The 16108-nt window shown below is 43.0% G+C and overlaps 1 protein-coding gene across 3 annotated transcripts in view; it reads right to left on the bottom strand.

Moving 5' to 3' along the window:
- brsk2a (BR serine/threonine kinase 2a) overlaps window positions 1–13401 on the bottom strand; it is a 192165-nt gene extending 178764 nt beyond the window's left edge. Inside the window, exon 1 of one of the 3 annotated variants that reach the window (XM_051951625.1) lies at window positions 13037–13401. In XM_051951625.1, coding sequence (XP_051807585.1) covers window positions 13037–13130 — 94 coding nt within the window. In that variant the 5' untranslated portion in view covers window positions 13131–13401. The remainder of the gene's footprint in view (window positions 1–13036) is intronic. The other 2 variants (XM_022189945.2, XM_051951626.1) reach the window with 2 other exon arrangements.
- Between the last annotated feature and the right edge of the window lie 2707 nt (window positions 13402–16108).

Genomic DNA, 16108 nt, shown 5'->3' with positions numbered 1-16108 from the left:
CATACGTTAAATGTAGCACATAAAACAGACTCACCACTCATTTTCAAAATGCTCTCCTTTATTACAGTCAAAATATCCTATAAGCACAGCTGGTATTGTTTAGCAATGCAGCTTTTACTCATTCTCTAACTCATTCAATTTGAACTTGTTGTCCAATTTTAAAGAAAACTATGGAACACCTCATTGTTTCTTTAGACAGACAAACACACTGAATACCCAGCACCATCATATCCTGGCATACACAAAGCTGTGAGACTTTATAAAAACTTAATGGCGGATAATAAAGTGTGAGGAGCACATTAAAATTACACACCCACTTTCGTCTTATATCATTGTCCAATTACTATTACCATCTTCCCTTGTGGTTTGTTACATGAAGTATGATGATACATTCTGCTCAAATCAGTCTTTACAAGCAATTACCAGCACTGGCCCATAAAGCCAACTCAGGGTATGCTTCTTCCATTAAGCGTACTATGATAGCCTCCGTTCACATCAAATTAGCCCATTTACACACATCACCACAAATGGTTATGTGTGCGATTTGCTATTTTAATGGTACAATCTTTTTTTTCTTCGCATCACAGTGTGAAAGATGCGAAATAGGAGATAAAAGAAACCTAAGAGGAGGGAGAAAACTCATAACAGTTCATGTGCTATGCAAAGCTTATCATATTAAAGCAAAAATCATTGCAGATTAAGCAACAGCCACTATAGTATACTGTACCGTATGTGAATGTGTATTCTATTTGTGTCACTGCAAGTGTGTTAATGTGCATACAGTGGGTGTCTGCAGATTGGCAGGTATATACTGCAAAGGGGAGTATATGTAAAGATTTAATTGAATTCCTTCTGCTACAATGCAGGCCCACAGCACTCTGGCTTATCCAGCCCTGAACTGCTGCCAGTGAGATCTAATCATGCTGCATGAAATGAGCCCTACCTGAGCAGAATGGCAGCGCGAGGTCTGGAGGCTGCAGGGGAATACCTCCATTAGGCACAAAGCGAGGAAGTGAGGGAGCAAGAGGAGGAAGGGTCAAGAAGGAAGGCAGTGCCAAGACATGTAGGAAATGAGTGTAGTAGGTACAGAAACAGAAAAAAAGCAATAACGATTTTTGAGATTACATGTACAGGAGAAGGTAATCCGGCAGCAATATCATGTTATTTTGCCACATAAGGGATCCCAATACAGTGTCTGGTCTTAAGTATCTTGTCTTGATGCATTTTTTCCATTAAAACATTTAGAATGTAAAGGAAAGGAAGTTCAGTTTAATCACCTACATCAGCCATCACCATTGACAGTGTCATTATTGTTGTTTCATTGAGTGGTGTGGCATAAAGGCTCTAACAGAAAATGTTTCAGAGGCACCTTGGCAATATTTTTGAATGAAAAAAACACATATAGCTCAAAAGGGTTTGATCACAGCCATGTAGTCAAAATAAAGCCAGAGGAAGCTGCTAATGTGTGTCCACCAAAGCAGACAGGTGGAGAGAGCATCACACAAGGACAAAAGTAACTGCTGTAATTATTATAATAATACACTCACATGAGTCATGCGGTGCCACACGCAGGCGTGGCGTCAGTTTTTCTAAAATGCACAGCAGTGCATGTGCAGAGAGGCGAATGGACACAGACACCATTAGCTCACATTCAAGCTCTCATTACACAAACCATAATACATCAAAACCAGCACTGTGAACAGATAACACAGCTGACCAACCAAAAAAACAACTTACGAGGGCGCAGCCACAATCAGGCTCTCAGCATGTGAAATAGCACATGAAAATGTGTCTGCGTGTTGCTATGGCTACTGACTCTTCACATCAAAGCAGTGAGAAAGCCAGGCTTACATATATGTGCAAGTCACAGTGTGTGCTGTATGAGTGCATATCCTGAAACATTTTGCAAAGTGCTTTCACTGACAGGTAAACTTTTTGTGAGGTTAAATGGGGGACAGGATTGACGAGTAGAAGAACAAGCTTCCTAAATGTCCTACAGGCATGTGTGTGTGTGTGTGTGTGTGTGTGTGTGTGTGTGTGTGTGTGTGTGTGTGTGTGTGTGTGTGTGTGTGTGTGTGTGTGTGTTCGTGTGTGTGTGTTTGTGTGCCTTCAGGCTCTGTACCAGTAGCAATCCTTCCTGCTGTGACTGCATTTCCACCAGTGATGATGCAGGAGCTCTGCTGCAGTCGCTCCTGTACAAACTAAAAATCACCCACAGAACTGCTGCACGGCGCATTCCCGCCTTTGTGTGCGTGCACGCTTGAGTTTGCGCATCATTTATAACTGTGCATCAATGCAGTTGTGTACGCTGGATTTGAATGATAATAGAAGCACTGACCCTGAGAGTTAGTTTACTGCTGTGACTCTGTTTCTTACACAGAAACTCTCTCCTTTGGTGAGGCGGTCTCCCCCCTCCTCTTTGTCTCTCTCATGTTCGCTTGTGTCCCAGGAGTTACAGCTCTCAGACGCTGTTATGTATCGGCAGAGAGCCCGTGAAACACACAAACAAACACACACACAGCAGCAGCAGCTCAATACATAGCAGCAGCAGCAGAAGTCACCTCAGAAATAAGCAGCTCTTAGCAAAAAGAAAAAAGTCAACCATCTGGGATGAAGAGATGAAATGTTCCCCTATTTCATCGTTATTTCTCTTAATTACTCCATCAACCACTACATTAGTCAGAAATGAGTGCAAGAAAGAAAAGCAAGACATATGGAGAGACAGCAAAACAGAAAAGGGCAAGCAGAGAAGAAAGCAAGGATTGAAGAACGGGAAAAAAAAGATCTAACTGACACTTGGAAAAAGACAATTCTTGGCAGTAACTGAGGGCTCTCATGGGGTGCAAGAGTACGTAGATTCACAAACATTGGTTGTTTAGCCCGGTATGACGCTTTCTCGGTTAGGTACACACTAAGTTAATTTGAGAAACTGTCTATGTATATGCTTGCTTTGACAAAATGGAAATTCTAGATTGCAAGTTCCACCTGGATAATTTTGGCAGTGTCCCTGGCTCAGCTACTGTGGTGAGCCACGTTTGCAAAGCTCAGGGTTTAAATCTACAGCTGCTGTCGGAATGACGAACTTAAGTTAGTGGTTTGAGCTAAAGAAGCCACCCATGACACTGAGAGCTACTGTGTGACAGAAATACCGCTTCACAGCTAGCTAGAGCAAAAAAATACCAACACAGGCAGATTGAACAAAAACTGTTTGCCAGAACCATATCGGACGATCATTTACGACAGCATCACCTGAATGTGACAGACTTGAAAGCAGGTTCTTCTCCTAACAGTGTTTGAGCAGCCCCCACATGCAGAAGGGATACCACAGGGATAAGAACCACATATTCACAACTATTCTCAGTCACAAAATAGTGGATTTGGCCATATGATCAAAATACATGAGCATTATTGCAGCCTGGTGTACAAATAAGAGCAAGTAGCACTTTCAAAATGAGGAGGAGGTGGTAGAGGTATGTTTTCAGTTCTGTTTGTTGGTCTGTCTGTCAGCAGCATTACATAAACTATCCATCCATCCATCACTTATACAGCGCTTAATCCTCATTTGGGTCACAAAGGGCTAGAGTCTATCCCAGCTAACTTACCCCCAAAGGTAGGGGACATCCTAGACAGGTCACCAGTCTATCGCAGAGCTACATATACAGACAAACAATCACACTCACATTCACACTTTCGGATGATTTTAGAGTTACCAATTAACCTCAGCATGTTTTTGGACTGTGGGAGGAAGCCTGAGTACCAGGAAAAAAAAACACGCATGCAAACTCCATGCAGAAAGATCCTAGGAAGGCTGGGACACAAACTGGGGATCTTCTAGCTGCAAGGCAAAAGTGCTAACCACCAAGTCACTGTGCAGCCCACATATAAACTACCGAGCACAATTTTGTAAAACTTGGTGTGGAAGGGGACCATAGCCAACCAACAAAAAAATAATACTGACTACTATGACACAAAGACAGCACGTCCTCCAGCAAGATCAATACTTTATCTGACAATTTTGATCATCACTAAGAAAGTGATGTGGCTCATCGCCAAAATTTAATAGCTTTGTTCTCTTGCCAAGCTCCGCCTCTAAACCAACTTTCAGAAAGTTCAGTCTGGTGGTTTTTAGGTAATTCTGCTGACTCGGCTCTCACATTGGCAGACGAATAATAATAAAAATTGTGAGATGGAGCATTGGCCTTGGTGCAGGATGTGCTCTCCCACTGTCCTTCTAGTTTTTTTTCCTTCCTGTCAATATGCCAGAATTTGAGTGCCTTCACTGTGGCAGAAAGAATGATGGCCAGCGATATACTGTTCGTGTTCAGTGTTTACATTTTTCAAAATAAATGAAAATATTTCTGTGGTTTTCTTGCAGTCTCCTGTTTTGTGTTTTAGTCTGCTGCACTGAACACATACCATGACCCCAAAACCAAAGCACAAACCAAACCATGACTTTCATGTACCTTTACACCCCGAACTTTCACTAGGTTGTAAAATGTCAAAATGTCGCCTGACTAATGGATTATTCCTCCTGTACTAAGGCATTCATTATGGCCTCTGACATCATAGCGGTATGAACTTGGATTTACTGACTCAGATTTTTAGCCTTTTGAATGCAAAGCAAACTATAAATTTTCTACTACAAAATAAATGTGACTTTTAGATTGTAAGACCCCTTTATGTATCACTGCTAATAATATAAAACTGTTCTGGTCACTGCACACGAGAAGATACAGAAAGAAACTAGCAACAAAGTGTGAATTCTGATGTAAAACATGTTACATCACAACACAGGGAGACAGATAAATTCTGTTTGGTGGACTGTCAGCCAATAAAAACAGGGAAAAATCCAAATAGGAGAGCATGCTGGCCATATTAAAAGATTTATGCTGAAATACTTTCACAAACCAGTACAGCTCTACAAGCCCAGAAATTGTGAGGGATGTAGCATAGGCTGAAGCTATAATTCAGGCCAAAAGAGTGGAGAAACATAAAGAACTACACTGGACTCTCTGTCTCAGGTATGCCATCTCCCCGTGATCGGTGTTCATCCTAATACATAGTCATGACAGACGATTTGACCTGGCAGCAAGCTCAAAGCGCTGACCCATTCTCTGATCGAGTGGCAACAGAGAAGAAACAGTTTATTTTGGCCGGATCGCTGCAGTAACACCTGTGATCCAAGTGCTGTTTTTTTTTCTGTAAACTGGCAACCGGCAACCACACTCCCTGTCATCAGAATGGCAAACCAAACCTGCTCTCCTTGCTCTCTCCATGAATAACAGACTCCTTGATGTTCCAAGCTGTGATAAAATGAGTTGAGCTAGCTAACAAAGTGACAATTCTCTTTAGTCGGGCCAAGTGTTAGAAGTCGGCGTCACAGAGACAAGCAGCTAGTGCAGGTTTGCTGGTTTGTGACCAGTCATGCACGTCTAACCTCATCTCACTGAGGCCTGTCTGCTTCACTTCACATGCCAAGTCCCATCTCAGGTGTTTCGAGCATGGGCGACACTGTGGTTCGTAACCTAAAGAGCTGACAACAGAGCGTGTGGCAAGGAAAACTCTGATTGCATCACAATTACCCTGGCCCTGCCATCTGGGACGTGCTGCGCTCAGTAAATGAGCGTACTTTTTCATTCATGTACTTTTCTTGGAAAACGGTCCAAAGAGAGCTTGCCAGCAGAACTGCCAAAGCAAAGGCACTAGTCCGTGATATTTAGAAGTCATTCATTCAGCGTATTCATAGTGGAAACACAGTAATACTTCACTAAGCAAAACTTTTCAAGCAAAGTGACTTTCTTAATGGCAAAGCATAGCAAGTGAAATGGCCAATTTGGTTGAATATGTACATTTAATTAAGTTCTACACTTTCACCTTAAAGCTGCAAACACTCTCCTATTTTTACTTCTTTATATTTGATTTACATTGAATTTATTTTCTGCAAAACCTGTTTTAGTGTACATCTGGGAATGAAGTGTTTTGTATTTTTGTTTTTTAAGAAAAACAAACTAAAGAAAGCTAAAAGTTATTGAATAACATTTTGGCAAATGCTTTTTTCCCCCCTTCATCTGTCTTGCAGTAATCTCCCCTGTAGCAGCACAATATGATGATTATTAATATGCGATTCTTCTTAACTATGGCTCTAGTTCTGAAACAAACACAAAAATACAACCACAGATTTGAAACTGAACATTCACAAAATAAAAATTGGTACCAGTAGAAAATATTTCAATACACCAACCATTTCAGGAAATAGGAAATAGCAGCTATTGTGACAAGATATTTCCAAATATTAACATGGTATTAAGCACCTACAAACCCTCTGGAATCAGACAGAAAGAAAGAGAAAGAAGAGTCTTTATTTTCAATATTGTAAACTTTTTGCATCACTTTTGTAACCTGTAAAGCAGCTCTATGTTCAGTATTGCCACATATATAGTATAAATGTGATGTAGCAGTAACAGAACTGTACCAAAGTCAAGGTCACTGGCCCACTCATCTATTTGTTAACGGATAAGGTATAGCAGGACAGACAGCATTGGGGGGGATGAACGCAGAGCTTCCCCCCTGATCTGAGGACAGCCTGCCAAGTCTAGCTGAGCTGACAGCAACTAAAGCCGAGGCTCCCCACATGTGCTAATCTCCCAGATTTAAATGGGAACACAGCACACAGCACAGAGCAGGGCAAGCCGGTCTGATCCATGACCGTATGTCTGAGCGCACGCGCAAGCACGCGGCCCGCACAAGCACGCACACACATACACATGTGGCGTACATGTGAAAACACGCCGTCATGCCTTCATTCACAGACTCATTTCCACAGACGTGTGGACGCGAGGCAGATAAACAGAAACAAGTCAGACAAAGACGAGCGCAGAGAGCAACAGAGGATTTTGCAGTCCGACTGTTGCGATGCTAACTTCAGATTGCAGCCACTTAAAGAGCAAGAGAGCGAAAGAAACGCGAGCAACAGATACAGAGGCAGCACGAGAGAGAGTGAGTAGCAGGAGAGAGAGAAAGAGAGAGAGAGAGAATATTCCCTTTCTTTCTTCATGAGGGAAGACTGGAAACCAGCAAGAAGCAGGGAAACCATGACAACCAGACAACCAACCTTGGCAACCAACCCAGCATTCTCACAGTCAGAGCCAGACAGGCGGCTCAGCAAGGGTTAATCTGAACTGGGTGAGAGAGGAGAGGGAGAGAGAGAGAGAGGCTGATTAAGCCTACTGCTGTGTGCACAGACGTTTAGCGCACTATATGGTTTAAATGGCCCAAGTTGACAAAGAACAAAAAGACATGGCAGCTGACTGGACCGACTGAATAGCTGAGTGGCAGCATCAAACATGCAGAGACTGGAGGCACGGTACAGAGATGTCTAGAAGCAAAACACCACACATATTTTACCAAAGCAACAGTGCACATAACACACATACACACATCTGTATATATATATATATATATATATATATATATATATATATATATATATATAAATGTAACAATTGGGAGCACTGTGAAAAGAGAAATTGTGCCTTTCTGCTTGCATTCTCTCTGCTGCGCTAGAAAACGAGCAGCATGAAATTCTAAATAGCATGAGCCGATAACACATTACGAGAAACACAGAAGCCGAGCAGAAGTGGGGAACCTCGGTGATAGAGTGAGAGATGGACAGCATGAAGGGAAGAGATTGTGTGTATGTGAGTGTGTCTGGGTGTAAGTGAGGGAAAATGGACCATAGCACCATGTCATCCTAACCTGATTCTCCACGCTATATAAAGTGGCAGAGAAACAGTGACAGTAGATGCTGCGAGTTAGGATGAGAACCAAATTGGATGCGATGGGGCCTGTCCAAAAAAATACACACATACATAAACATGCTCATTCATGATCACCCAGAGACCACTGCAGTGCTCCGACGCTTACTCACTGACCTCTCATCTCAAGATTAAGCCCGTTTCTCCTCTGGGGGTCAGCAATAGAGAGATGAAAATCATGGAGGAGGGGCGAATAATGAAGAGAATGATCAATACTGTGCCTTAATTAATAACCTCCACTGCAGTCAGAACATTCATGCTCTCTCAGTTCAAGTTTTTTTTTCTTTTCTTTTTCTTCTCCTCCTCCTTCCCTTCATCCTTCGCACTCCTCCCCCCTACTTCTCCACCTCTTTCCTCATCATTAATCTCTGAAAATCGTTGGCTACATACATTCCTCCCAATCGATGCAATTCCACCGAGGTCTTGTCTGATTTACCACATGGCTGAATCCCTGTATGAATCTTGACTGGCCAGGGGAAGAGGGACAGAGCGAGAGAGAGAGATGGAGCAAGGCGGATGAGAGGAGAGGCGCATTAGATGACAGAGACCATCATCATTATATAACCTCAGCCAAAGTCACAGACAGTAAAAAGACTACAGGCTAAGTCCTGGTCTGATTTACTCAAGGCAAGGTTAGCCAAGGCAAGAAATTACCATAACACTGAAGCCTACACACACACACACACACACACACACACACACACACACACACACACACACACACACACACACACACACACACACACACACACACACACACACACACACACACACACACACACACACACACACACACACACACACACACACACACACACACACACACACACACACACACGAAGGTATATATTCATAAAAACTCACAAATCGACACCATATGTACCAGTTGAGGTGCAGACACGCTTGCACACCAGCCTCCCACCATTTAGGATTCATTTCAGGGCTCAGGAAGCAGGGCTTTGGCTTTAGCCAGACAGTCAAACAGCTGAGACCATGCTGGCTTGGCTTGCAGCTCCACAGCTCTGATCCAGGCTGCGACCACAGGGTGCCACCGAGCTGGGAGCAACACAGCGCAGCCATTGGGTCAGGGCTTCTCTGACCTGAATCTTTGAACAGCTCCCCTGAAATATGGAGCCGATCATCGCAGCCTTTCATTTACTTACCTTCACTCACCAATTTTAGGTCAACGCTGGCAATTTTTTCCCGAGTAATCTTGTGAACGTGGGGCAGATAGATACCAGTGTTTGAGCTCAGCATAAGGTTTCAAGATTATTTTAATGGCGCAGAGGCCACAGGTCAGTGAGAGATTGAGCACCTGCTCCGCTCACAGACAACACACACGTAAGCACATCCAGAGCCATTTAGTTTTCTGTGGAGTTGCCAAGTGGCTTTTCATTGACAGAATTGACAGAACATGCCCTCCTCACTTGTCATCATCAGGAATATCATGTGCTGTGAAACAGTATGACTCTCCTCCACCTGACAGGAAATCTTTGCGAGTGGCCATTGATCTGAATCAACCATGCCCGGCTCACCAGCTATCAATCAACGTCGAATTAACGGTTTTACTTTAGTGTGCAATGTACCAGACTCTCGAAACAATCTAGCTAATGTATGCACGACTGTGCATGTGCAAATGAATGAAAAGAAAGACAAATGGAGGCTTCTCTTTCTGTCATACACAAGATGCACAAACACAACCAGACACTGCAAAAAGCAAAATCAACAGTAAGAGAAACTGGCCAGTACTTTACTGACATGGAGGCAGAGAGAACAGCTGGGTGCTGGCTTAAATGGCTTGTAAGCCCAGTGAACCCAAGACAAGAAATCTCCTGCAGATAAGAAAAACAGTAAGAGCTAAAGAGTAAAGAGAGAGCAAGACACAACATCACAAGACGGCTTTTTGTCAGATGCAGTCAATATGAAAGTCCCTGAAGCACAAATGATTTCACTCTCTAAACGTCAACCACAGAATCAAGGAGCCTACACATCAACCTCCAACTCTTAGCCTGTCAATATCCCAGTCTAGTAAAAATAACAAGGACTTACACTGGATTAACATGCAGTCTTTTCCAGACAATAGGCCTCTATTCCACTAATCAACAGTCTTCAGGAACAAAGTGAAGGCAAAGCAAGGCGGTGTTTTCCAAAGCATTAGGGAACAGAGCGGTGATTCAGCCTGCCTTAAATCAGTGCACTGGCAAAAACACAAATCCACCGTATTCAGCTTTGTCAAACAAAGCTTCAAGATTCTGAAATGCAAAAAGGCTGTTACTGCAAATCCTGCCGTGATTGAGACATTCAAGCTCTAAAAGTGTTTCAGTGAGCGTGACCACTGTTACTTTAATATCAAGGCATAGATTAAAGACTCATGAGCCTGGTACAGAACATTACACAGCCTAACAGGCAGTGCAAGGGGGTAATTCTGGATCCAATAGAAAAATAGGCTGATTGGCAATCATGAGGTAGAGTAGACACATATACACCAGATCCAGCACAGGATCTATACAAAACCATCTTGCAGACGCAATGCATTGGCCAGGTTCCACCCCTCAAGCACAGCAACACTGTCTTTCACTGGGAAATAGCCTTCTGTTGCTTCAGCCCCAATCAGTAGCCAGCCATGCAGACACTCCATATCTATAGACCCCTTCAGGCCCCAATGCACACCTGACAAAGAAGAGGTCATACACACGGTCTGCAGAAACTAAAGATAAAGAAAGAAGACTGAAGGGTAACGGTGGGGCAAATACTTTCTCAATCTGTAAAAAGATGCAATCAACTATTTATACAATGCATGTGTCATTTCATAGAAAAAAAACAGTGTGTAGCCTGTCCTGTGCAGCTAAAGTTGTGCTAAATTGCTAAGCTAGAACGAGAAAGCTTTTGCTACCTTTGGGCCACGTGAGTGGGCAAGTGACAGCCATGGGGACTTTGTGCTGTGTAGAGGATTAAATCAGGAAGCCAAACCAGAACCACTGCGGCGACCATGTGTGTGTGTGTTTGTGAGTGTGTGTCAGGACAAGACCTAATCACTTAATGAACACGAAACAGCGCAACTCCTCTGAGCAGGACAGCCAGATCAACCAGAGGCCTTCCGCTTTCTCCCCTCTAATAATACCAGCCAACTGCGGCCTGGGAAACCTCACAGGGGCTTTAGCTCACTGGACGATCCCAGATGCCGCTCATGATCAGGCCCGGCCTATTGGGCGCTCGCAGTTGCCAGGCCAACCCCTTCCCGTAGGGGGGCCTGGGAAAAAGATCTGACAGATTAACGAATGGTTAATGGGCGAATGGGATATTATGCACTGTCATTAATCTGAATAGGTTTGGCATGGAGCAGCTACACAGATGCCAGTGACCAAATGATTTTTTGAACACAGGACACACACATAATGCCGGGTCTGGTTATTTCAGGGAATCTGAAACACACAAATGTAATTGAAAAAGCAGGCCAAATATGTGGTATTCAAATAGAAATTCACTCCGTTCCTGAAACTGTTAAGATTCCCACATGAAAGTGCAAAGAAGTTTGACATAACACATGAGTATGCGCCACAGATGCCCTCAGTGGCACCGTATCATTTAAAGTCTGTAGCGAGCAGACCATAGTAGTAGCTCTATACCACCATAAACACCCATTAGGGACTCCTGAGAGCTATCTGAAAGAAAGCTGAGTCTGGATGCGAGCAGTGATCCTCCTGTAAACACAAATGATTAAATGCGAGTAGCAGGAGAAAACCGAGAGCAGCCAAGGTGCTTTTAATACTGCATCTGGCATTAAATTGTTCTGCAAAACCAACAGCAACATGGTCTGTAACATTGATTTCTGCAGCAATCATTACATTAGCAAGTACATATGGTGGACTGCAACCAAAACTAAGCTGGACATGTTTGTTTGTGGCATGCTTTGGGAAAACCTCTTGCACGATGACAGAGGGGCATCTGATATGAGGCTCTGAAACACTGGACAGGTGAATTCAGGGACCAGGAGAAGATTTCAAGAAAGCATACTGTCCGAGAGCACGCACAAACATTTACACAGACACACACGGCTGCTCAGCAGGACCAGCTGGACCGGGTAGGGGAAGTAACGCCTATTGTAGCCATTTTAGACAACAGATGGGAGGAAAATCTATCAGCAGATAGAAGGAGAGGAGAAAAGTCTCAGACTCTGACTCTCTGACTCTCTCTCTCTCTCTCTCTCTCTCTCTCTCGTGAAGGGCTTACAGAGCATGCTGCATCACTCCTGCTATTTCTGCCTACACAGGGCTGTGCCTGCTTCTCTTTTCACATGGCTCCACCGGCTGCATGTGCTTTGACCGCGAGGATCCTCACCGACTGTCCAGCCGCCAGTGCAGGGATGACCCAACGCAATGCACTCATGCACACACATGCATGACCTAAAGTGACGTGAAATCTTGCGATCCGAGGTCCTCTTTGCATTAATTATACAGCACATGTGCCGTGCAACTTTGGAAACTGCAGTGTCATTGCTGTCTGGGCTGAGATGAAGCATGTGCTGCTCATCCAGGAAGCCCAGTCACATCCACCTGGGGAACATACATGAACACAGAGCAGCTTAGATGTCATGTCTCAGCTCATGGTGTGCGTGATCTGTCAAGGTGGGACCCTTCCACGCTCCACAACGGGAGGAAAACCCACGTATTGCAGTCAGAAGCCTATAGGAGAAACGCCTGCCTGCCTCCCCTCCTTGCGTGCCTGCAGACTAAGAATAGATCAATGTATCAGGCAAATCGGGATTAACGGCGCTGTGCTCCAATCACAGAACACACACACACACACTCTCTCTCACACACACACACACACACACGTACAAGAGCAGAGAGGAACACAAAAAGTTCCATTTCCATTGCCCATCACACTGTCAGGATTTTTATGGATCTGCTCCTCGATCCAACGCCAACGCACAGCCAACAAACCATGGCAAAGCATCTAAATAAAACCATCCCCTCTTCGTCCCACCGTGTGAGCAATTACCGTGTAAAAAATGAATAATTAAAACCGCCAGCGAAATAAAACAAGCTTCCCCTCCTCACAGGGTTGGCCAGGTGTTTGGAACTAGTTATTAATCACCTGCAGACGCGCAACCGGCAAAAAGAGAAAATGTTCAACTCGCTGCGGAGGAGTGAAAATTGTGCAGTTTAAATTAAATATTTAAAAAAAGAAACGAGGCGGTGAGCAAAGCTGTCCCAACTAACCTGTCTGTCCTTTCCCCAGCGTCTTCTCCAAACGGTAAGGTCCCACGTAATTGGCGTGTGGGGCACCGCTGTTGTCTTTACCGGACGATGACATGTCGAATCTTGTTGTGGGAAATTACACACTTTGTGATAAAAGCGCAGACAATTAAACACTCCTTCGCTGGAGGTCCAAGCCGCACGTTTTAAAAAAAGAAACTCCACCACAGCCGCGTCTCTCCCGTCTCTCTTTCCTTTCGCTCTCTCTGCCTCACTCGCCGCTTGAGGAGGTGAGGCTCTCCTTTTCTCTCTCCTCTTTTCTCTCCTATCGCTGCAGACGAGCCGCAAGTGCCTTGAATATCATTGTCGGAGAAAGCTGCGCTGCCGCGGTGCGTCTGTGGGAGGTGCTGCCGAGCCGTCCGGCGGATTGATCGACAGCCGGGGTAGCCAATCACGAAGCCGCATTTCCTCTGCTGCTGCAGCTGCCCTCTTTTTCTTGTTGCTGGAGCTTTTTTTTTTTTTTTTGCTTTTTGCAGAAGAGTTGCAGCTTGTGATTATAAGAGTTTAAGTACGCACCATCGTCGGCTACTTTTAATATATAACATCTAAAGCATAAATTAATTACATGAATGATGTCATTATTATTTAATTATGACCTTTATTTTACCAGGTAATAATGACTGAGAACCTGTTCTCATTTGAATACATGACCTGGCCAAGTGGCGCCAGCAGAAACAAATACACATGCAAAATACAGACACAAATAGGCATATAAATATAACAAAGAAAAAAAATAAACAGGTATTCTGAGCATGGGAGCACATGCATGTGAGTGAAAAAAATGTGCATGAGGTGTGGAAAGTGTGTGTATATAAGTATGCGTGTAAGTAAAGTCCAAGTGATCAGCAGGAGCAACAGTCAGCTATAATCTGTTGGAGTTTAGGCTTGAAGGTGGTGAGTGGAGTCAGAGTTGAAAGTCTGAGAGTGTTTTGTAAGGAGTTCCAAAGGAGTTAGGGCCAAAAATAGTAGAAGTAAGGAAAATGAGCTTGATGTATTCATTAGACTGCATCTTAAAACCAACCCAATCACATGTCCAAGATTGGAAGTGTTGAGAGGAGACACTCCAGGTGAATAGGGTAGCAGGAGTAAGATAGATAGATATGGAAAAATAGAGTGGAAAAGTTTGGTGTGTTCTGCTGAAGTGCACATTTGCACCTCAGTTTAGGATCATGAGAGTTTAAGTACAGAGAAATTGTGTGGCCCTAATTTAAGCATAACATATTCTGAGCAAAATGAATAGAGTCTAAAGCATAAACTGCACGGATGAATCTTAAATCGGCCCAATCAAATGTCCAAGATTGTATGTGCTGAGAAGAGACACTTCAGGCGTAACTGTAGCTGTGACTTTTTGAAACTGTATGTTTAAAAAAGCAAATGAGGTGTCATAAACCAAGAAAGTTTTCATTTGTGTTCATTTCAAGACATTTGATGAAGCCAATGTTTCAGTTTTTTGCTGCATTCTGTTGATATTTTAGTGTTAAAGGTGAGTTCTGGTAACTATTTTCTATCAGTCTATGAATTAGCAAAATGCTAATCAACACCAAGGGAAATGGCAAAATGAGGGCATGTTTTTTGCAACAAGTCAAATCAGGCTATGACTTCTATATATATTTACATACTTCTGTAAAAACTTTCAAAATATAGTCAGAAAATTAAAGTTGGGAAGTTTAGTGTGTATAAGTGCAACTTAAGTGGATCAGAGTACAAGGAAAAAGACTAATTTTGAGAAGATATGCATTGAAATTGAAATTTTCAGCCAAAACAAACACCTATATCTGTACTTTTGGTGTTTTTTCCATTAGTGTGAAATGAGGCATGTTTTATAAACCAAATTTTGTACAAAAAAATGCAAATTGACAAATAAATGACAAAAAAGTGGGGGGTTTTGTCTGTATCGTCTCACCATAAATTGAGGATACCTACTGTTGCCTACTATTGTCTCACTGACATGTTTTTAAAACGTCTGCCTTGAATCATAGTTATACATTTATTCCACAAAAAGGATTCAATTATCATGGAAAAATTCTCAAATTACAGCTACCCTTTCCTCATTAAAAAAAAAAAAACAGAATCTATGAATATTCGAATATTTTTCAATTCAAAAGTTAAACTACTGAATATGTGACATTTTTTACTTGTCTGAAAAGTGTATTTTGCTTTGGAGGTTTCAAACCAACACTTCACATTTGTGTATGTTGCATATTAGATCATGATGGGTTTCCAAACTTGTTGAGATGACAAAATGGTGCACGTGCATGCACATCTTAAATTCAAATTTTAGGTAAGTGTTGAGAAACTTTTAACCTTCAGTAGATGAATCAGAAAACGGTCTTCTGAAATCTGCACAGTGAAACAGCAAAAAGCAAAACCCTTTTATTAGAGCAGGGAGACTTACTCTTCTGCTGTTTTACCCAGTGCAGCCAGCGCTCCTGTTGGAGTAAGGTTTAATATGATTTACCTAAGGGTTATTAACACAAATTTATTGGTGAATATACACCATGTGAGATTAATATTAAATAAGTCCATTAAATCTGATTTTCACACAGGACCCTGGTGATGCCTGAAGAAACAGGCATTAATCAAATTAGCAAAAGAAATTGGCATACAGTGAACTTGGGGTTTTCATGGGCCTGTAGGGTCCAGGGGCAGTTGCCATTTTGCCCAATTAGCCAGCCTTAGGGGACAGTAAAGACTTGACTAAAATGAGTAGCTGAAGCCAAACCACAATTACCTCATCTCTCACCAGAAAGTGTAACAGCATTCATAAATATTCATAGTGACTTTATTTACTGAGGTGCTATTAATGCAGCTAAGAACCACAGCGGAGGAGAGTGTGCTGTTGTTTCTTTGTCATTGACCCCTCGTCCTTTTTTCTGTCTCCTTTCTCCTTTTACACCCTTCTCTTTCTCTCACACAAGCCCACAAACCCAACCGCACAGCGACTGTGAGTGTGTGCAGCAAGGGGGAGAGTGTGTCGGCCCTCTGATTCATTTCACACCCCACTGGTCTGAGACCTGTGACTGTGGCTCTGGCCTC

This window comes from Acanthochromis polyacanthus, chromosome 8, assembly GCF_021347895.1.
Source record: "Acanthochromis polyacanthus isolate Apoly-LR-REF ecotype Palm Island chromosome 8, KAUST_Apoly_ChrSc, whole genome shotgun sequence".
Taxonomy (NCBI): Eukaryota; Metazoa; Chordata; class Actinopteri; family Pomacentridae; genus Acanthochromis; species Acanthochromis polyacanthus.
Note: the sequence above shows the minus strand (reverse complement) of the source record. Positions and strands in the feature narration are given on the sequence as shown.